The 22,126-nt window shown below is 42.3% G+C and overlaps 1 protein-coding gene across 4 annotated transcripts in view; it reads right to left on the bottom strand.

Moving 5' to 3' along the window:
* Positions 1 to 22,126, bottom strand: part of VPS13D (vacuolar protein sorting 13 homolog D) — a 270,781-nt gene that overhangs the window by 176,035 nt on the left and 72,620 nt on the right. For all 4 annotated transcript variants that reach the window (XM_075550922.1, XM_075550923.1, XM_075550924.1 and 1 more), the window contains exons 28-37: positions 21,423 to 21,594; positions 21,125 to 21,237; positions 18,091 to 18,303; positions 14,451 to 14,716; positions 12,400 to 12,533; positions 8,865 to 9,020; positions 7,502 to 7,712; positions 6,907 to 6,981; positions 4,563 to 4,769; positions 2,773 to 2,862 (exon numbers count right to left, since the gene is read on the bottom strand). In XM_075550922.1, coding sequence (XP_075407037.1) covers positions 2,773 to 2,862; positions 4,563 to 4,769; positions 6,907 to 6,981; positions 7,502 to 7,712; positions 8,865 to 9,020; positions 12,400 to 12,533; positions 14,451 to 14,716; positions 18,091 to 18,303; positions 21,125 to 21,237; positions 21,423 to 21,594 — 1,637 coding nt within the window. The remainder of the gene's footprint in view (positions 1 to 2,772; positions 2,863 to 4,562; positions 4,770 to 6,906; positions 6,982 to 7,501; positions 7,713 to 8,864; positions 9,021 to 12,399; positions 12,534 to 14,450; positions 14,717 to 18,090; positions 18,304 to 21,124; positions 21,238 to 21,422; positions 21,595 to 22,126) is intronic.

Raw genomic sequence — 22,126 nt, 5'->3', positions numbered from 1 at the left:
AGGCATTTACAGAGGTATAAACGTAGGCATATGCATATGTAACGATGGATATAAAGATCTATGTACATATATTTACAGGTTATGTATTAAGGTAACAGACAAGTCCTCCCTCAACACAAGACTTTGCAACACTTTGTTCTAATAACATGGCATTCTGTGATGCTCGCCTTCCCAACACGATCACTGAAGACAAAATGGGTGCATAAGCTAATGTGGTGAAGAAAACTGATGGTGCCCGGCTACAAGATATAGCATCTGGGGTCTTAAAGTTAAACAAGCGGCCATCCAGCAGGGAAGCAACAAGGCCCACATGGAAGAAGCATACTAACCGGTGTGATTGTGAGGTGTCGACAATCAGGTATCAGAAGACCCAAAACAAACAACCATTTCTATGCAAATGAGAAGGGTTGGAATGTAGACTCAAAGCCCATCTGTAGACAATTGGACATCCACTCACAGAAGGGTCACAAGGAAGGGATGGAGCCAGCCAGTGTGCAGTATAAACATACAACATTCCTCTAATTCTTTAATGTTTTTTCTCCATCCTCCCCCCACTATCATGACCCCAGTTCTATCTTACACATCTGACTAGACCAGAGCATGTATACTGGTACAGAGAAGAGCTCTCAACACACAGAATCTAGGACAGATAAACCCCTCAGGACTAATAATGAGAGTAGGGGAAGGGAGGTGGAAACAAAGGAGAAAGGGGAAACCAATCACCTTGATTAATGTACAATCTCACCCAGGCCCTGGGGGGACAAAAAAAACAGACATATGGGTGAAGGGAGACAACAGACAGTGCAAAATAGGAAAATAAAAATAATTTCTAAATTATCAAGGGTTCATGAGGGTGGGAGGAGGGAGGGGGGATAGATCAGCCGATACCAAGGGTTCAAGTAGAAAGAAAATGTTTTGGAAATGGTGATGGCAACATATGTACAAATGTTCTTGATACAACTGATGTATGTATTGTTATAAGAACTGTAAGACGCCCAATAAAATGATTTATTTAAAAGAAAATGTTCTGAAATTGATTGTGGTGATGACTGCACAAAATCTTAGTATGACTGAACAATTAAACTGTATGCTATGTGAAGTACATGCCAATAAAACTATTACTAAAAAAAGCATTTTGAGTGCTTTGTTCTGCTTGGGGTCTTTACGTAAATGGGATTCCAGATTCTTCTCGTAACTTGTCTATTTTTTTCTCAAGAGGTGTTTGCAGTCAGTCACATATAGACAGATAATGCAGCTGTGGAACATTTATTTTCACTACTAAAAAGCAGCCTGTTAATAAACATGCCACAACTTATGGATCCAGTCTACAGTGGACAGACATGCAGTTGACTCCAGTTTGATTGCTATTAGCAAGAAGGCCACGGAAAGCGGTCTTGTGCGTGTTTTCCAGCACACACAGGGAAGGTTGCTCTAGGGCACACACTTCAGAGAAGTGCCGTGCTGCGCTGTAGTCCCTCCTACCCTTGATGATTTCGTGGATGCAAAATGCTATCTTTATCATGGTTTTTAAGACTTGAATATTCAAGATTAGTTCCTTTTTCAAAAATTTCTAAATCTCCTCTCAATCGGCCACAGAAGAGCTGATTCGCCCACCCAAACCCAACCCAGTGTGCAGCATCAAAACAAGTGCCTAAGTCTCCTCACATCATTTACCACTTAGCAGCTTGAGTGCGTGCCCGCGACTTTAAAAGTAAGCAATTTTTGGTCTGAAAAAATAAATGATTCTCAGAAAAATAGCTACCATATGCCCTCTCAACTAACAAGATTTGGGTCATTATTCTGAAGTTAAACATTTTGAACAATTAGGAAATAAAGGTGTTACCTTTAAGTGCATCCAGAACAGAAAGGGGAAATGTTAAGTAACATATAGAATTAAATCTGACATGAACTCTAGCGGCACTGGCAGCTGCGCAACAACCCAGGCTTAATGTCTCATTGGAATCAAAGAATGTGATCCCTCAGGTTTAAGCCTTAGACTGCACAGCGCAGCTCGACTTGTTTGGTCCGCACCTACTAAGCCTACAATTGTGAGGGTGGGCAGGCCTGTAGTTCCCAGGATCACCATGAGTCAAAACCAACCCGCTGGCACCTCTCAGCTGCAGCAACACATCCACTCGGAGTTCTGATGGGCATTGAAGGCAAGGACTTCCACAGCTCTAACAGCCTGGCGCTGCTAGGCAACGATTCCTCACTGGCCACCTGTGGAGCCTTCAGCTCAGACTTCCCAAGGCAAGGACAGAGGCCTGAAACACCTCGGCAGAACAGACACGCCTTATGTCTGAAAACAGAGCTTGCTCTGTCTACTATGTTTTGCCCTAGGGAGACAGGTAGGAAAATAGTTTCCTTTATAACTGACTCAGTTCACTGCTAATGAGATAAAGCCAATGAGGAGCGCGGGGAGGCCTGAAGCTTACAATTCCAGCTGGGCATCAATCACTCTGGATTTGTCACTTTCAAAGAGGTCCAATCCAAGGCTTCTCTGCGATCAAGAAATTTTATGTTCTGGAATGAGCCTAAAACTAGGATCAGAAAGAAGTACCTGAAAAGTTCTTTTTCAAAAGATTTTGCTGCAGCATAGCAGGTAAGAGTTTAGAAGACTTTAGTCTCTTTCCTGTTGTCACTCTAGTCACCAGCTTTGAATCCTTTTCTAGCCCACCTCTTTTCCCGCCTGCAAATTTTATGTCGCTAAGAGTCAGATCATCGCTTACATTTATTTTTTCAATCCCACGGTAAGATACGTTTTATACTGACCCGACAGGGCACGGTTATAATAATCTCCAGAGAGGGTGAAGTGGGCATAGCCTTCAGGGCTAGTTCTCACGTGCTGCAGAAAATTCAGACCTGTAAAACAAGCGGATCTTTAGGGAAAGAGCAGAGCAGGGGCATCCAAAATTGCCTTTTGCAGAGAAGTCACATTAAGAGATTAAAAAGAGATGTTAGTCATTTATGATCTCCTAGGACATATTCATGGCCTCATAGTAAAGCACACAAAATTTCCATATTCTGTTCACAATGATTTTTTAAAAATCATTTTATTGGGGGCTCGTACAACTCTGATCACAATCCATACATATATCCATTGTGTCAAGCACAATTTGTACATTCGTTGCCCTCATCGTTCTCAAAACATTTGTTTTCTACTTGAGCCCTTGGTATCAGCTCACACTTTCCCCTCCCACCCTTCACAATGATTTTTAAATGTTCAATATTGAATTAAAATAGCATTCATCTTGAGCACTGAACTGACTCACAGGCTCTTAAACTTTCTGCCTGAGACAACTATCTCTTTTGCCTCTCCTGAGTTACCGCTCTTGCAAGAAGGCTTGCCACAGTCTGTGTGGGAACACGAAAAAATGATTTTATCAACACGTTTTACCTAGCTGGAAAGAAAGGAACTCTTGGGGATTAAGTAGCCTAAGCACTGAGCTGCTAACTTTAAGGTCAGTGGTTCAAACCCACCAGCCACTCTGCAGGAGAGAGATGAGGCTGTCTGCTGCTGTAAAGATTGACAGTTTAGGAAACCTTAAGGAGTAGTTCTACTCTGTCCTTTCAGATCCTAAGAGTCAGAATCAAGTCAACATCAGTGGTGGATGCCTGAAAATACGGCCAGGTAAAACAAAAGCATTCATGGCCTGGTAAGTACTAGCTCAACATTTTAAGATTACCCACTGAAAAACAAAAAAAATAATCTTAATCTTCTCTGCAGAAAGGATACTAGTGAAAGTAGTCAACATTCCAGATGGTTCTTTGAATCCAGCAGCCCTTGGGGAACCGAGAAGTGCAGGCTAAAAGAAAGCTCCCACATGGGCAATGGTTGGGTTAAAGCCAAAACCAAATTTTACTTGAAAGGAGAAGAAACTGGCAAAGTGGAAATACAAGGTGGAAACAGAATGAAAAGACACAGGATTTTTTCCAGGGACTTTTGAAGCGCCCTTGTCACAGAAAATGAAAGGTCAGCCTAGCAGTAACATGTTTGTTTACTCCTCAGAAACCTCACTCTGACCCTGCCTGCTGTGGTGAGCTGGACGACAGTCCTTCTTTCTGGCCTGCTCCCCACACTGCTGATGTAGAGCGGCGCTTCGCTTCCCACCCGGCCCTACGGAGGAAGCTGGGTGGCAAGCTGGCTAACCAACCAGATGCTGCATGTATCTGCCTTCAAGAGATGAATGTGCCAGAAACATTACTGCGGGCTTATCTTTTAAATACCTCTAGTAATAGGCCTCGCTGTGAGCTTCAGATCCACAAAAAGACCATAAAAATGAAGAGATCAAGAATTGTTTGGCCATAGTTATTCATGGAACAGAAACTTCGTCAATGACAATTTCAATTATTCCCAAGCTATAGGCTGTGGGCCACATATGGCAAATAAATATGCATGTCTTTAAAATACCCATAATGAAAAGCACATGTAAAACCATTACCTGAACTTCACCCACGCTACTAAGCACAGGAGAGCACGCGTAGCATAAAGACAGGCCCTGAATAATTCGGCAATCGCAGCGAATATTCCAGATGAACCTGAAAATCAGGAGCATACTCACGGGAGAAGGTGAGCTCAGCGAGCGGGACATCGCAGTCCATGCAGTCATCAATAAAGCAGATGCACACACTCTCCGCTTTAATCTCCACTCCCGAGATCAACTGTGCTGGCACCATCCCCTGGCTCTCTCGGCTGCTCGAGGCCCGCGAAAGAGACTTCAGAGGCTCGGCGTTCTTAAACAACCAACTCGCTGCCTTTTTCAATTGGCCTTCAAAGAAATTAAAAGGTGATCAGTTCAGCCAGTTTCTCCAGCAAATCACATAGGAAATCAAGAAACAAGGCCTCGAGGACCAACTAGACAGCCTAAGAGAGAGAGCCTCGATAGCAGATGTTCTCCTAGACTAAGAGGAAAAGAAAAAGGAAGGCGAAAACTAGCATCAGAGGAACTCCGCTTTTAGGGAAATAGAACAAAGCCTCTTTATTGCACACCTCCTGCTCAAGGTTACCACACCTTTCAGGACCTGGCTCAAAACACCTCCTCTACTCCGATATCTGCTGAACGACAGGCAGGACATGCAGGAGGGGATCTGAATTCTAGATGCTTAAGTACTTGGAAGAGCTCCTATGCCACTTGGTACTTAGTAAGAAGCAGGGTCTGTATACGTGGATTTGTCAGTACTGTCCAATTTCTAAAGGTGTGTATAATTTGTGTTCTTGACCGAATCACAATTTCTTTGAGAACAGAGAGCAATAAGGGAATTATGTGCGGGTGATGTGGTGTAGAATTGTTAAATAGCAGCTTCTTGGAGAAAATGAGATTGCTAAAGTAAAAAAAAAAAGGAAGGAAGGAAAGAAAAGAAAACGACGTAACCCCACACTTTAAAATTAACCAGCAGCTAGTGCGTGGAACCCGTGCATGGAAAACTGGTAAGGACTTTAGGAGATGGCCTTTGGAGCAAGAGCTGAACTGTGACATCATTGGCTATTGGGTTTGGGGCAATTTCCTTCATCTCCGTGTCCTACAGCTCCCACTTACAGGGCTGATATGGGAGGAAGTTGCGGAGGACATGAAAAGTTCTCAGAACATAGTCCTGCATGTAATACATGCTCTATAGATAGTACTTATCATTTGTATTACTAAGGAAGTCTTGGTTCCTAAAGGGAAAAAAATAAAATTTCAAAATCACTGAGTGTAAAATCTAACTCACTGACACTGTCAGTGACATAGAGGAGCTTCTAGCTAGCCAATCAAAGGGGAAAAGAGAAATCAAAGAGGAGTCCTCAGTATGGATTCTCGAGACATCGCTGTTGTTAGCTGCCACCCAGGCAGCTCTGACTCACAGGAAAACCGTAGGATGTAGCAGAACGAAATACGGCCTGGTGCTACACCAGCCTCACAATTGTCACCATGCTTGAATTCATTGCTGTAGCCACTGGGCCATCTCAGGGAGACTCTTCAGTGGGGACCCTCACTTCACCAAGCATGATGTCTTTCTCCAGCAACTGGTTCATCCAGACGGCGTGCCAAAGAAAGCGGGAGCCCAAGGCTTGCCATCTTGCTTCTAAAGAAGCACTGTAGCGGTGCTTCCTCAACATAGCTTCGTTACCTATTCTTTGCCACTGTCACAATTGGACAGTGCATCCATTCTTTTCCGTCTGTTTTCCAGTGCTCCGCTTTCACATGCATGTGAGGCCACTGAAATGACCACGGCTTGGGTCCAGCACACTTTAGTCCTCAACGTGACAGATCAAAGAGGTCTCTGGGGTCAACCAAGCAAACAAATTTCAGCAGAGTTTCTAGGCGAAGACAGACTAGGCATTATCTAAAAACTATCTTGAAAACCTATAGATAACAGCAGAATACTGTCAGAAATAGTGTTGGGATATAAGCCCCTCAGGTAGGGAGATAACAAGAAAGAATGAGTTGCCTCCCCAGAGTAGAGTTGACTTTAATGACATGGACAGACTTCCATTTGCTGAAGTGGCACAACTCAAAATGAGAAGGAACAGCTGTAAACAACCACTCAGAAACAGAACATGGAATGCATAAAGCATGAATCGAGGAAAATAAAAGTTGTCAAAAATGAAACAAGACACTTGAAGATCAAGTGTCCTAGGCAATATTAGCGAGCAGAAAGGGGCTAATATTGGCCATTTTGAGCTCAACATCACCAACAAACAGCTAATAATACATGACACTGCATAACTGAACCCAGGCAGGGCCAACTCCAGGGCCCACATTCTCACCCACTACAAAAAGTGCAGCCCAAGACTGTTCAGCCCACAGAAAATAAAAATGGAAGTGCTAAATACATGTTAGTTCTGCAAGTGGGGGTAGGGAGGAATGGGAAGGAAGCGTGTCACCAGGAAAAACAAGGAGCCATGGAAATCCTCATGTAAATTACCTTGACACAGCAAAAGAGCCTTGCAACAGTCATCCACGCTGAAGCCCAGCTCCTGCAGTCTAGCAAGTTGTAGCTCTGAGGGAGGAAAGAGTGCACACAGGTTTTTGTAAATAATTTTAAGTAAATTATTCCTCAGAGTAGTTTGGGGCTAAAAAAATATAATTCAGAAATTGGTGACTAAAACACTTCATTTCTCTAGGCAAAACTGGACTCCTAATTGGAGACTTCCACTAACTGTACCTGGATTTGAAGAGTCTTTTCCCTGATACTGCCTCTAGCTTTAGAAAGCTTAAAACTGAAACTTGGTATTATCCACATAGTTTTGGAAGAAAACTCTATAAAAGTTTAAAAGGAAACCTCAGCATTATCATATACGTTTGGAAGAAACCGTAAGAGGAAAAATAGCACGACAGACCAGTCATTTGCAATGCTTTGTTTCTAAATGGGAAAATGAAGCAAAGCCATATTGTGACTGACAATTATACCTAATGACATACACTTAGACGGAACAAAATGATTGCACCAGAGGAAACCTTAAAAGTGAAAAGAGATGGCTACGGGGAATACTGAATGGGCTTTTTAGCTAAACACCTACCCAAGACAGGATCTAAGGTACGTCTGGTCCCTTCTCGGGTTTCCTCAGTGACACGAGATGAGCCAGGAAGGGGACTGCTAACGGAGTCGGCCTCCAGGACCACGGAATCCGGCACCATAGCATTCGCTTGCTCTGGGATGGACTTCGCAATGGCAAGAAAGAGCTGGACATCGTTATAGGAGAGCCTGATGTCCAGGGCATGTAACTGGATCTAACACAATAGAAACGCTGGTTATTCTTCTCAAAGCAGCACTTGTCTTCATACCTCTTACAATAGAATCCTTATGTCAAAGTCTAATTCTAGGTGTTCAACACACACACTACACTACAGGTCTCATCTGGAAGACTACAAAGCTCTTGAAATTAAACACTCATAAATAGGGGGTAAAATACCTTAGCGCTGAGCCCAAGTTGTCACAAAACTGCACCAAATACAAAACTCTAGACCAGGAGGATGACTAGGACAATTCAGGCTTCAGATGGTGGTTTTCAAACCAGTATTGAAGAACACGCTCAGCAAATGGCTCTAGGGTCAAATGGTCCTCTTATTACTGACATTAGTCAACCATTTTCCTTTGAGTTTTGAATTGGTTTAAATCTCTGAAACCATCTGAACAACCAACTTGTTCTCTTCTTTATTCAAATGCCAACCGAGTGTGCGTCTAGTTTCACACTACGAGTCCCTGAAATCCAGTCTTCTCAGAGACTAGTAATAGTGCACTGGGGGGAGGGCAGTGCGCACACTGGGTACAGTCCACTCTGGAGACTGTTGCTCTGGGAGGGCTGTTTGAAGACCTAGATCTCGCACTTTGTTCCCTCTTTCCTGTGAGGGACCCCTCAGACCAAGGTCAGGTGGCTTTGCTCTTTCTCCATATGATCCTAAAGTCACATGTACTAGAGAAACAAAACACCAACTTCTGAAGGCTTCTTTGTCTGCATCTACCTTCCTTGCTTCACCTTGCATCTCCTGACTGCCCTGCCCACACCTCTATTCAGTCAGGCTTTATTTTGGTTTACATTTGCTGATCCATTTCCATCCCTGGCTCTGCTTCGTCACGAGCTGGAATGCTCTCCCTCTCGCTCTCTACCTACTGACAGCCTGCCTGCCCTTCCTGCATCCTATCATCATCTAGAATACTCTTTATATAAAATTCTGCTTTCTGAACATTTTTACAAAACTCGAGGATTTCATCAGACAATTAAAATGCCTTTTATCCTCTCCAAGACTCCAAGATCTTGTAGGACAAAGACCACGGCATACGCCATTGGCATTTGCTGGAGAGTTGAATTCCAAGGAAAAAAACAATGCCGGCATGTGAACGTGTAGATTCTATCAGCATGTCGTGGAGTTCTTCAATATTACCTCTAAGATAGGTGGGAAATCTTCACTGTTGAATGCATCCATCAATCCCGAACTATTCTGATAAGAGGAATTTCCCACCAGCTCCACTTGAATTTGCACTGGGTCAACAATCGAAAGAGCTGTATCATGTTCACTTCCTAGCCGGCATGAAAATACCTAGCAAATAAAAGGAAATGTGGCAAGAATTAATGTCGGATATAGAGAGGGTCAGAAGAGGAAAAGAGACAATCTCAGAAACAACCAGCCCTGTATTATTCCAAGAACCAAGACAACTGCTAAAATAAATCATGCAAAGTTGAAGCTGGTACTCTTACCCACTGCCGAGGGAATGGACAGTGGCTCACCTATAGGGAATGTCATTTCACAATACGTATCAAGAGGCTTACTTATCTTAGAACCTTAGAACCCTACTTCTAAGGGACAGTCTAAGGAAATGATGTAAACTCAGTGAATCTTTAATAGTTTTTGTTCAATGCTAAAAGTAACCAAAGTTCTATCACAACTCTTCAGTGGAATATTTTGTGGCTATTAAAAAATGAACATTCTTGGCTATACTTCTTCCAAGACACCTTGCTTCATTCTTCTGGCAGGCTCATGGTATAATTCAATATTCTTCACCAACAACCATAATTAAATGTGCTCATTCTTCTGGAACCTTTTTGATTCAGTGTCTAGCTTTTGTAAACATAAGAAGATATTGAAAAGATTCAGGGTTGAATCAAGAGCACTGCAGTCCTCAGGGTGAACTCTTTGCTTTTTAATACTTTTTTTTTAATTGGGGGGGGGGGGGGATTGAAGCATTTAGGAACTAGAGGAAAGGTGTATGTTTCATCGTTGCTACCCTGCACCCTGACTGGCTCATCTCCCCGACTTTTTAAGACTTTCACACAGATTTTTTTGCAGCAGATTTCCACAATGAAATGCATCATTTTTATTTCTTGATTGTTGCTTCCATGGGTGTTAATTGTGGATCCAAGTAAAATTATATCCTTGATGATTTTAATTTTGTTCTCTGTTTTTGGTGATGCTGCTTACTACTGATCCAGTCATGAGAATTTCTGTTTCTTTGTATTGAGATCTAATCCAACAGTCTTGGAACTTCATCAATAAGTGCTTCAAGTTCTTGTTCATCTGCACGTCGCAGGTTGTTAGCCTTCCTCTAATCCCGATGCCATGATCTTTACAAGTCCAATTTGTCAGATTAGTTGCTGAGCATACAGATTAAAGGAGCATGGTGAAAGGGTATAACCTTTCCTGACTTCAAACAAGGGCAACAGGTCCTTGTTCTGTTCAAACAACTGTCTCTTGGTCTGTGGGTAGGTTCCACATGAACATGAATGAGTCAGTGTTCTGGAATTTCCATTCTTTGCAATATTATCCATAATTTGTCATGATCCTCAGAGTAAAATGCCTTTGCACAGTCAGTAACACACAAGTAAACATCTTTCGAGTATTCTCTGCTTTCCGCAAGATCCATTTAACAGCGATGGTCCTCATTCCACATTCTCTTCTGAATCTGGACTGAGTTTCTGGTAGCTCCTTTTGAATATACTATTGTAGTCATTTTTAAATTATCTTCAGCAAAACCTGACTTGCATATACTACTAGATTATATTGTTCAATAATTCCCACAATATGTTGGATTACTTTTCTTTGGAAAAGACACAAATATTCATCTCTTCTAGTCATTTGGCCAGGTAAACCAGTGAGCACTCGCAGTGTTGTGTCCGTTTGTTGAAACTCCTCAACTGATATCCTGTCAATTCTTGGAGCCTGGCTTTTTGCCAGTGCCTTCAGTAAGACGTCTTCCTTCAATAATATATTTTTTTAATCATTTATGCTACCTCCTGAAACGGCTGGACCATGGGTGACTCTGCATGTGTATGAAATGCTGGTGGCACAGCTTCCAGCATCATAGCAACATGCCAGCCACCACAGGATGAACCACAGGGGTGGCTTGCTTTCTTTGTATATAATTGAAATTTTATTCTGTTTATTTTGTGTGTAATTGAAACTTTCTACAATAAAGAGTTTAAAAAGAAATCTCTTTATGGGGAGAGAGGAAGGAAAGAAGGGCTTCCATTTTTAACCAACTTGCCTGCAAGCTCCAAAAAAAGAAAGAACATTCACTTTGGTCTCCCTTGACACCCCCCTGACCCTCTTTCAGGCATTATCTACCACCACTGAGAATACAGGCTACACCAACATCCTCTGCTGAACTCAAAATCAGCTCCTGGGCCACCTTAAAATTCTTCCCAGCAATGTATGAAGACGGTCTTAAAATTAAGATCCAACTGTGTTGCCTAAAAAGCAAGACTGAAAGGGGTTTCCAGGAATCTCAAATATTTTGCCACAGAGTTTTCCTAAGGCTTTGGGACAGAAAAGCTTCATTTTTCTTCTTCCTTCGGGGGGCTGTGCGACACAGAACCCAATTGTACCTGACAGTTCATTAATCAATCACCAAGATGCTCCATTCAAAGCTGGTATTGTTGTGGCTTAGAGAGCAGATGAATTGCAACTCACACTATACCAGCAGGCAATCCTCCCTCTTGAGTGGAGGTTTCTTTACATGAGGAAAATTAAGTGGTAAAAAAAAGTGAAATCTCTACATGTCTGTTTTAGTCATCTATATCTGATAATACACACACAAGGGGACTTCAAAGTCACAGAAACTGAATGGAATTTTTCCATGAACTTTTTAAAGCCCCCTCATATACACGCGGCTGACAGTGAAGACAAGTTTCAATCGGCCTGTGCGCAACACCCCTAGAAAGGAAAGCGCACGCGAAGTTAAACTGTAAACGGGCAGAATATGGTGCGTGGCCCTGCCAACGCTGACAAGAAACATGCTAGCTGGAACCAAGGAACCGAGACCATTCAAAGAAACAACAGTCATTCTATGTCCCCTCTGTCTACAGCGCAAAGCTTAAAAGAAGGCAGCGGGTGCTTGCTTAGTACTGTCTAATGTGGTTTGCAGGCTAGAGGCTACTCCAGGCCGATTGTCTCTTTACGTGATTCCAGCAGCGCCTAAAGCATCAGGCAGAGTCACTCCTCTCCACTGTGCATCTCTCTAGAGCTGACATTTAGGGCAGAACGGATAATACATAAAATCCTTAATCCCTTTTATCAATTCATTTCCACTACAGCAAGGCCTAGCTCTTCTCGGGGACAAACACTCAATAGGGGGGGGGGCACTTCCTCACCTTCACAAACTGGTCAAGGACTAGCCTGTGGGACTGGACTAACAACATGGGGCGTCCCACAGCCCCGGGACCATGAAGAGCCTCCCAGAAGTCCATGAGAAACGGCGAGTAAAAGAAGTGTAAGCCCTCTGCCGTTTATAGCGTCATGACTAAATTTATACTTTAGGATACCCTGGCAGATTGGAAGGGAAACCAGAGATGAGCAGGGGCAAAGGTCTTCTAATCCCATTAATTAAGCTCTACCCCACCCCCACCCCCATAAAGGTCTCTCCCAGATGTTTGTCTCTTTAGTCAAATACATAGTATTCTGATCAACACTTAAGATTCCTTACCTCAATGCCAAACAAGCTTCCAGAAAAGGGTCGATCAACAAACCGAGGCTTATAGGTCAGCACCGTGGTGCCTTTCAGAATAATGGCGTTGGTATCTAAGCAGGACACGTCTTCAACCACCACAAACTCTGTGCCTGGAAAGGACAGCAAAAGCATTCGAGCTGAAGCTGGGAAGCTGGAAAGCTCCCAAGCTGCCACAGGCTGAACAGCACGCGTGCGCCAGAGGACAACATTAGCCTAGAAGCTCTGTTCTCCAAGGTGTCTGCTGACATTGTGCGTCACTGTCCTTCGAACAGATGCTCTGTGTCTGACCAGGCATCGCAGAGAAAACCACCCCCTTCTCCACGCAATGATGTGCTTTTAAGTCAAAGGATGTAGATTCAGATAGTAAAGTTCCTCAGACAGCATAAGGCACAATCTGTCTTTATGGCAGTTGTTCCAAGTGGCTCATTCAGAAAGTAGGCCAAGTGAATGCAGAGATTCACAAAATGGTTAGATGCAGTTTCGATTCCTTTGTACACGGCAAGTTTACTCTGCTTTACACGGTAGTGTATGCATAAAAAAATGTGCATGGTGAATGCATGAAACCAAATCCATTTAAAATGGACTATGCTAATTAACTTCTCCAAAAGCATTGAGAAGCAGGTAGAGTATTTCACAAACAAAAATAAATTCACAAATACATATACATGATCATTTCTGTATTATGTTACAGATGCGTTTGTATATCTGAAAGGGTTTCTTTAATGTTATTTAAAAAGGTAAACCACATACCAGAAAATTAAGATAAACATTTGACTAACCGACACTAGATGACCACAGTATCTAATTGTACCAGCTTACATACAAATTCGACTTAGGAAGGGAACTCATTCGCAATCTGAGGACTGAAAACACCCTTCTTATAAAGAAAGTAATGGTACCCCAGGACTTCAAACTGTTATTCTGACTTGAACCTCACTTGAGAATTTGCATTTCCAAACTAGATATATTGAATCAGAATCTACATTTTAACAATATTCCTAAACAGACATACATAGCATCACCTGGCAATCTCTAACAATCACTTGTAGCTTCAGCTATCTGTGGGTAGAAATGCAAATTTCCAGCACAATATCAAATCAGAATGAACCGGTACAAGGCCCTGCAATCACCTCACTCACTTATCTTCTAAACTCAGATTTTCACATCCAAAATTACAAAGCAGCTCTGTTGCTAAATCTATCTTGAAACTGGAATAGTTAAGGTAAGGTTCATATCAAACTTGTCACATGTTTGTCTTAGTGTATAGTGTACCTTTCTATGTATAAAAAAAACAACTTCCAGTACACTAAAATATCTAGCAGGATAATATAGTAGTAATAATAATGTTATGCTGCATATGTTAATGTAGCCCTTTCAGTCATGGACACCAAAGTATGTAACTTTTAATATAGTAGGCTTTACAGTGGTTAGCTCTTAACTGTGGGCTATATTTAAGCCAGATGTCTGTTTGTAACATGGGGACTGTGTACAACAAACTTGCCTGAATTTAGTAAAACACATTGACTGGGACTCAAGACCAAATAGAAAACTGAAGCCGCATCTAACATTGGGGAAAAGCCACTGCCCGAGTGGATGCTCGAGGGTGCTCACGTTCAACAAGCAAACTACTAGGAATGGCCACCAAAAAAAAAAAGTCTCTGAGGAAGTGAACGAACATAGCATGGAATTTCCCATGAACGTGTTGAACTTCCTCACTGACAGCGAGGACAACTAGCACTGCAAGCTTCGGTGCGGGCCAGGCAGTTCACCACGGAAAACCAGAGGTCAAGCACTCTGGCATCCGCTGGTCTAGAAATGATGCGAATATACACGAGGGAGGGATATAAGAAAAGTCTGTGGAAAAATTCCACTTTCATTTCATTCCATTTTCCCACCAACTTCTGTGAGCCCCCCTCCTAGTGCTGTTTCAAAAAATGATAGGCCAAAACGAAGCCAATATATAAGACACATTTTGAAATTAGCAACCAAATGAAGAATCCATAAATCACACACAAATATATATTCACCTGTTACATTGACCTTGACCTCCAGATGCCTTTCAGTGGGTATAGGAAGTGAAGACCGCTTGGTGACCACCCCACTCTTCACGGTTTTGGGAATGACCGCAGACTCACTACTAGAGTTACGGTGTCGAGCAGGCCTAACAGCATCCTGTTTCTTAACGTCACTGGGAGTGTGGAGAAAATCATGGACTAACAGTAACCAGTCAAATATGAGAAACACACGGAGATTGTTAAGAACTACTGTGAAACACGAGGAGTCCTTAGTAGATCTACAAGAAAACAAAAGGTTTCATGATGAAAATTTTAATAATGGATAAATTACTTGGCTTCAGTTGGTAATCCAGTATTTTCTATAAACTGGCAATGTTAAGTATCAGTAAATTCTGAACACTGGCCTAATTTCCCAGTCAGAGAACATTTCTCAAATTGAAATCTTATTTTTAAACAAGAAGAAACATTCATAAGGAGGCAGTGTCGTGGTTCTCAACCAGGTGTGACTTTCCCCTCTCAGGGACATCTGACAATGCCTAGAGACATTTTTCATCATTGCAATTGGAGAGAGGGCCAGGGTGGGGGCTGCTACTAGTATCTAATGGGTAGAGGCTAGATATGGTACTAACCATCCCACAATGTACATGGCAGCCCCCACAATGATGAATGATCTGACCCCAAAACAATGACAGTGCACAGGCTGAGGAGCCCTAATATAGGGAAGAGAACACAAATTTTGAAGTCAGAGACCTAGGCTTAAATCCCAACTGCCATTGACAAGTTGAGTTAACCCACTTCCTCTGAACCAGTTTCCTCACGTATAAAATGTAGGTATCATTTTTCTTCACTAGAGGCAACTTCAAAGGCTAATGAAGCACTCTTTCTTTAGGATCTAAAGAGACACTGCTTTATCAACCCCAAGCTGACATACACATATGGTTTCTCTAGCTGAAACGGACATGAGAGCCCAGCTGCTTGAGCCTGAGAAAGACAACCAAGACGGCAGACACCATGGGCGTGTCTCCAAGCCCTCTGGAGAGGCAGGCACAGGGATAATGGGGAAAGGAGGGAAGCTACTTCCCAATGCCCCAAATGCTGTATCTGAGGTGAAGGGCCAAGGAGAAATCTCAGGCCTGTGCTCACCCTCCAATGGTAAAGGCCTGAACAAGCACCTGTGAACAGGCGGAGCTGAGTAGAACGTGTGGGGGGGGGGGGGGGGAAGGGGAGAGGACACTCCAAGGATAGTTCTATAGGGCATTCTACATTAAAACTGATTCTATAAGCCCAAAAGAGCAAGCCGTAACTTTAGTTTCTACGAGTACCTGGTTCCCTGCCCTCAAAGGAGCTCCTGTTTAGGAACGGTTGATTTGGAGACACCACTAAGCCTACTTCTCCCCTCCCTCGTTTCTCCAAAACCTGGCTCAATGCCTCCAGAGAAAGGACATAATGATGCATGTCTCCCTCCACATAGACCCAACATTTTCCACAAACACACTTTCCCTTTAGTAATAGAGAAAAAATGTTGCCCTTCAGTGAAAATTTTTCCACCCTATTTTGAACAGAGATTGTAAGAGCTAGCACTCACTGGAAAGTCAAGAGCATGTTTGATCCCTTTTCTGGAAAGTATTTCAAGCCTTTAAACACTGTGAAGTGATTTATGTTTGACACACAAAATCCTAACAGAAGAGTAATTCTTCTTGGAAACACAGAAAGCGTTCAAAAGTTGCAACCAAGACAGCATTTTAACCCTCTCACTAACAGTGGTATTTCTGTTAGCTAGAGCCAAGGTAAGGCTTTTATCATTGATTCCAAGAAATCATACACCGAAGGGGGCGTGCAAAGCCCAGAATGACCTCTTAAGGCTCCAGGTCTTCTTACATGTTAAAAAGGTAATAGAGGAACACCTCGCTGATAGATTAAGAAATGGCATCAATAAGAATAAAGCAAAGCCACAAAATTTTATCTGCAGATGAACCAAGTATGTGTGAGCCTCTTATTCAACTAAACATCATCTTAAAGAAAGGAAGGGCAAAGGACAACCATCTTATCTGAGGGCAGTAAGCCCAATAGCTAGAAACCGGGTGGGCTCAAGGCTGTTAGAAAGACCAGGGGCTGTGAAGTCTAGATACTTCACGTAAGAGCTGGTGAACCTTGCAAGAGTGACTTCACCTCTCTAAGGGTTTACTTTTGCATTTACAATACGAGGAAGAAGTCAACCACTGCGAATGTAGCTGTGAGGGTTAAAGTAAATGTAAGCAAAAATTTCTGGCTCATCGTCAGACACAATAAAAGGCAATTAGCATTCCTATTGTTGGACGTTTTAAAAGTTCATTTAAGAAATTAAATGTCTAGTTTGCCAGACTATCTAAAGGAACATGGTGACACCATGACCTCACCCTAAAAAAAATCTGAACTCTGAGGAATTCAACAAACAGCTCATAGAAATGTCATGCATATATAAATACAAGAATATTCTTGATGTTTTTTTCCTCTTTTTTTCATAACTAACAAGTTTTCTCCAGTCTCTCTACTTACTGGTTCTTATTTACAACATATCTAACGCCATTAAGTGTCCATTGAACGAAAATGACATCAGTTCCCAAGATCTGCTTCTGGATTTTCATTAAAGGAATTCTTTAGATCAGACTTAATTTTTTGTTTTCAAAGCTGTGCTCCTTAATCATCGAATGTCATAGTAATATGTCACAAAATACAATGTACATCAGGAACAGCGGTAATAGCTACCATCTGTGCCAAGCAATATACCAGATTTATCTCATTTCATTTTTCCATCAACCCTATGAGATGGGAACTGTTATTTCTATTTCAAAGAAAAAAATTGCTACTCAAAGAGCTTACTGTATTTTCATACAAATAACACATACCTTACATGGTTTTGCCAATACACAAATCCACTCTGCCCGTGTTATTTTCATAAGCATTATATATAGAATATATATTATGTAGATAGAATTATGTATTTGTATACAGATATATAGAGAATTATACATTATATATAGAATATATAATGCTTACATATGTGTGGGCAAATTATACATGGGGAAAACACGGTGCACAGTTCATCCCTGGCCCCATACCTAGGAAGCACTTGAAGGTTTGAGGCCAGTTCTGCTGCCCTGTCCTCGTACAATACTGACTCCTTAACACCAAGAAGCCAAGTGTGATGTAGTGCAAAAAGGCTAGAGCTCTTTATGCATAGAGAAGTGCGTCAGTACAGCTTAAATAGATGAACAGATCATTCCAATCTAAATCACCTTTCCTTTGATTATTTACATAAATAAAATGTGCGTGTTTTCCTGCTTTCTTAACTAGAATAGTTCCTTCCTTCCCAAGTTGCTCTCTATTTTAAAATTGTTTGCAGCTCATAGGGGACAAGGACCTGGCTTCAAGTGAACTTCTGTTATTTTAAAGGCAACAGAGACATCTTTTGGCTGATTTATGAAACTGCAAGGCTATCGAAATGATACACTAATATGCAGTACACTGAATTGTTCAATCATTGTCTATTTATCTTTTTAGTGATTCCTTAAATGCTTAGATGCCATTGAGCCAAGATGGATTGGGCCTGCTGGCCACAACAGGCAACATCTTCACAAAAAAAGGCAGAGTCTCAAGGGCTGGGCCCTACTACCTGAAATGTAGCTCAATCTGAATGGACCCTTGGGTAGTGCTGCTGTTCTTGGAGGGCTGAAAGATGCAGTTGAACACGTTTGTCACACCAGGGCTTGCCTTCTGCCCAGCATAGCGGGTGTCAAATGCCATCATGGAATGGGAAACCAAGTTAATGGACTTGGTTTGGTTGGAAAAGCTCTCATAGAGCAATTTACATTTCTTGAAGTCAAATCTAAGAGAGAGAGAAGAGATAAGATGTTAAGCATAACACTTTCGTTTTACAAAATAATGAAGGAACTTGAAGTCACTCAGAGATCTTTTATTGATTCTGTTATAAGATAAATGGATTTGGTGCATTGGGCCTCAATTTTGTTCTTTTCTATTTCCAAAGAGATGACTCATAGGAAGGACCTTCACGAGGGTTGACAATACCACATAGTTACTACATTTGGTCCATCTGCTGTCCTGTTCCATACCATACGTCTAAGGTAGTTCATAAATCTGTAACAATCTCTACACTCTTTCTCATCCCTCTAGAATCCAAAACAGAATTGCTTGTTTAACTTATCAAAGGTGCTGTTAGATCAGGAAATTAATGTCCTTTCTTATCAAGCTCACATAGTCTGGTTTTTCCTCTACACAAAACTAGCCTTCCTTGAAGATTCTGTCTCTCGTCTACCTGAATTCTAATTAAGACCACTAGGGCTTCCTGAACTGCCCAAGGTCAGCAGTTCAAACTCACCTGGCATTGCTCCTGAGAAAGGTGAGATGATGAGCTCCCATAAAAATTTTAACTCTCCGAAATCCTAAGGAGCAATTTGACTCTACCCTATAGGGTTCCTATGAGCTGGAGTTGGCTTGGTGGCAGTGGGGTAGGGATAGTTTACTTGGAGCCAATGATGCTCTTCATATAGAGCATCTAACTCACCAACAAGAAACATATTTGGAACTCCCATTTTTCAACAGTATGGAAATTGGCAGTGAGCGATTCATATTGAGTAAGATCATGACAACACAAGTAAGTCCAAAAGTATTGCTATAGGAGTTCCAATTTACACACGTATGTGTTAACTCCAAACTAAATGTGCTTAAATGTGTCTCAGTGAAACACTTGTGTTAATCTCTCTAGAATGTCTTCCACAAAAGGCCCCTCGAAACAGTGGTTTCCAAGGTAATTTCCTAGGCTAGGTAAATCCAAGGTAGAGAAGTCAGCTCACAGTTCATGGTAACTGCTTTTTGGAACCTTGACAGATTCTCTCAGAGGAAGACAGGTCAATCACAGAAACTTATTATGAAGAAGTTTTAGAATCGGGAAAAACCTGCCTTGGTAAGGATAAGGGAAAATGGGTGGTACGTAGGGGTTTTTCCCAACATAGCAATGTACCTGCTTACTCTTCTAAAGAGAAATCTCCTTGGAAACCTTACCCCAACTACCCTACGGCCCTGGTCTTGCCCCTTCAGACTTCTTTCTGTTCCCCAAACCCAAAGAACATTGAAAAAGAACACAATGTGAGTCCTTCAGGGATGCCAAACTAGCCGTTTTGACCTGGTGTCAATCAGAGAGCACAGAGCTCGCGGAAGGGCTAGAGCAAAGGGAACAACACCGTGAGAAGGGCACAGATGGAGATCTGGTCAGAAACAATAGCTTCACCTTTTGTTTAATAAAAGTGTCTGTGATTTTAGAGCAATACTTTTCTAGTTAGCAGTCAGTCATCATGGAGAGAGTGCTAGATCACTAATCAGTCTGGGACCAGGGCTATGTCACACCAGTCTCATCAACTGAATTAGGTAAGTGAGCACAAGAGGCTTTCAAGGGAAAGATGAAACAGGAAGTAGACTGGGTCAGTAGGGAAAATACTAGCTTTAAAGTCTTGCTTTCAAATACAGGGTATACAACTTGTCCGGCCACGTGACATTTAAAATTTTTTTTTAATTTTTAAGCCAGTCGACATTTTTATCTGGAAAGGAGAGATAATGTCCACTTCGCTATCTTACAGAGTCAGAAGATCAAAATAAACACTGAGCTTCTGCGAAGTGAACATGCACTGCGTTCGGTGGGGTTCAGGCTGCTGTTGTTGGGTGCCATGGGGTTGGTTCTGCCAGACGAGCAGTGGTTCTATACTCCAAAGAAAAATGGCCAAACTGGCTACCGTTGAGTCAATTCTGACTCATGGCAACCCTCGGGGAACTGCCCCTGTGGGTTTCCAAGACTACCTCTTTATGGGAGTAGAAAGTCTCGTCTTTTCCCCTCAGAGTGACTGGTGGTTTCACACTGATAAAACTGCAGCCCAACATGTAACCCAGTACACAATCAGGGTTCCTAGAATTCTGTACTGGTAATTATAAATTCATGTCAACACTGACCTTGCAAGTGATATAAATAAGTAAAGGAAGCAAGTGCTACCCAGCTTCCAGATACTTTCAAATGAGAATATGGATCCAGTAGTGACAAAGCTTCCAATTTTTTCAAAAGAAGTTGAGATCCAGACTTTTTATATAAAACTCCCAAATTTCTACATTCTAGCCACTAAGTCAGTAATGCTGCCCACTCAGGGTCTCCAGGTTTACAGTGAAATTGTTCTTCCTGGCCCCTCTGTATCAGGGCAGTTTCATTGTCATTCCACAGCTCCCAGCGCCTGTCTCTGGCCCATCAAGATGCTGGTTACTGTCAACTTGAGAACCAACAATGAGATCCGGAATGGACAAGTCCTTTGAGGAAGAGCTACATCTTTATTGTTTAAAGACACTAGTAAGTTCAGGCAGTCTGCTTCCATCAAGATCACAACCTTGAAAACAAACTGGGGCATTCTACCCTGTCCGAAAGGCAGCTTGAGCTGGAATCACATGAATGTAACAGATTTGATACAGTAATGAATTTCAACATCTAGGAAGCACTAAGTAGCGCAATCAAGGCACACTGAGGCCCACCCTCAGTCTGGGGACCACACTGCAGCCGCTGCTCTGCCAAAGCAACCACGACAAAAGAAGACGCTGTGCTGTTTGCATCACTTTCACAATTCGTAATAAGTACAATGGTGTCCATAAGGCCATACCTGGCTAGGGACCCAGGCCCCTCTTTTCCTTTTGGATCTTTAAGTTCCAGGCTCACGTTTACCATATCAATGAGGAAGCACATGCAAGTGTACACTTCTCCACTCAGGACAGTCTACAAAAGGAAAATATGGATCAATTTCTAATGAATAAGGCCAAGCTGCACATCACGCTAATATGGCTACCAAGTTAATATGCTTTCTCCACCTTCCTTCCCCAGGTGAGTGCGAGGACCACATACACAGGGTGATCACCGGCTGGGATGGCAGGAGTCACAGAACAGCATAAGCTCCCACTCACGTGAATCCTGGGATCTTGTAAATCATAAGGCCGCATAAATTCCTCTATGGGCTCCCCGAGGTTGTTCTCTAATAAGCCACGGATCAGCTTGTATTTATACAAATCCAGGGAGCAGTAGACTGAGGACAGGTTGCCATGGATAGATATATCTGGCACAGTATGACTTATTTCTCTGTGGAAAAAGAAAAAGGTGACTTGCACAAGGAAATCACTAACGTAGCGCTGAGATCGCTCACACCCAACTATGAGAACCAAACTGTGGCCCTCTACATTCAACCTGGCTGAACCCACTGCTGTTGACTCCATTCTGACTCACAGTGACCTGGTGGGGCAGAGAAGAACTTCTCGAGAGCAATTCTAAGACTCTACAAGGGCACTTCAAAAGGGTCTTAGAAAATGGAGTTAAAGGGTAAAATAATTTTCCCACACCATAGCAACAGACAGTCTCATCTTTCTCCAGTGGAACAGCTTGTAGGTTTGAACTTCAGGACTTGTGATGAGTACCCCAACCCCAATGCTTAGTTCCACCATGCTACCAAGGCTCCTTCCGCCTACATTAGCAATCAGTTCATTTCTAATTTCCGAGGACAAAAAAGTGTTTGTTTGTTTGTTTTTTTAATCATTTATTGGGGGTTCATATAACTCTTACCACACTCCATCCATCCATCCATCCATCCATCCATCCATCCATGCATCCATCCATT

This window comes from Tenrec ecaudatus, chromosome 1 (assembly GCF_050624435.1).
Source record: "Tenrec ecaudatus isolate mTenEca1 chromosome 1, mTenEca1.hap1, whole genome shotgun sequence".
In the NCBI taxonomy this organism is placed as follows: domain Eukaryota; kingdom Metazoa; phylum Chordata; class Mammalia; order Afrosoricida; family Tenrecidae; genus Tenrec; species Tenrec ecaudatus.
This window is presented reverse-complemented; position numbering and strand designations above follow the sequence as displayed.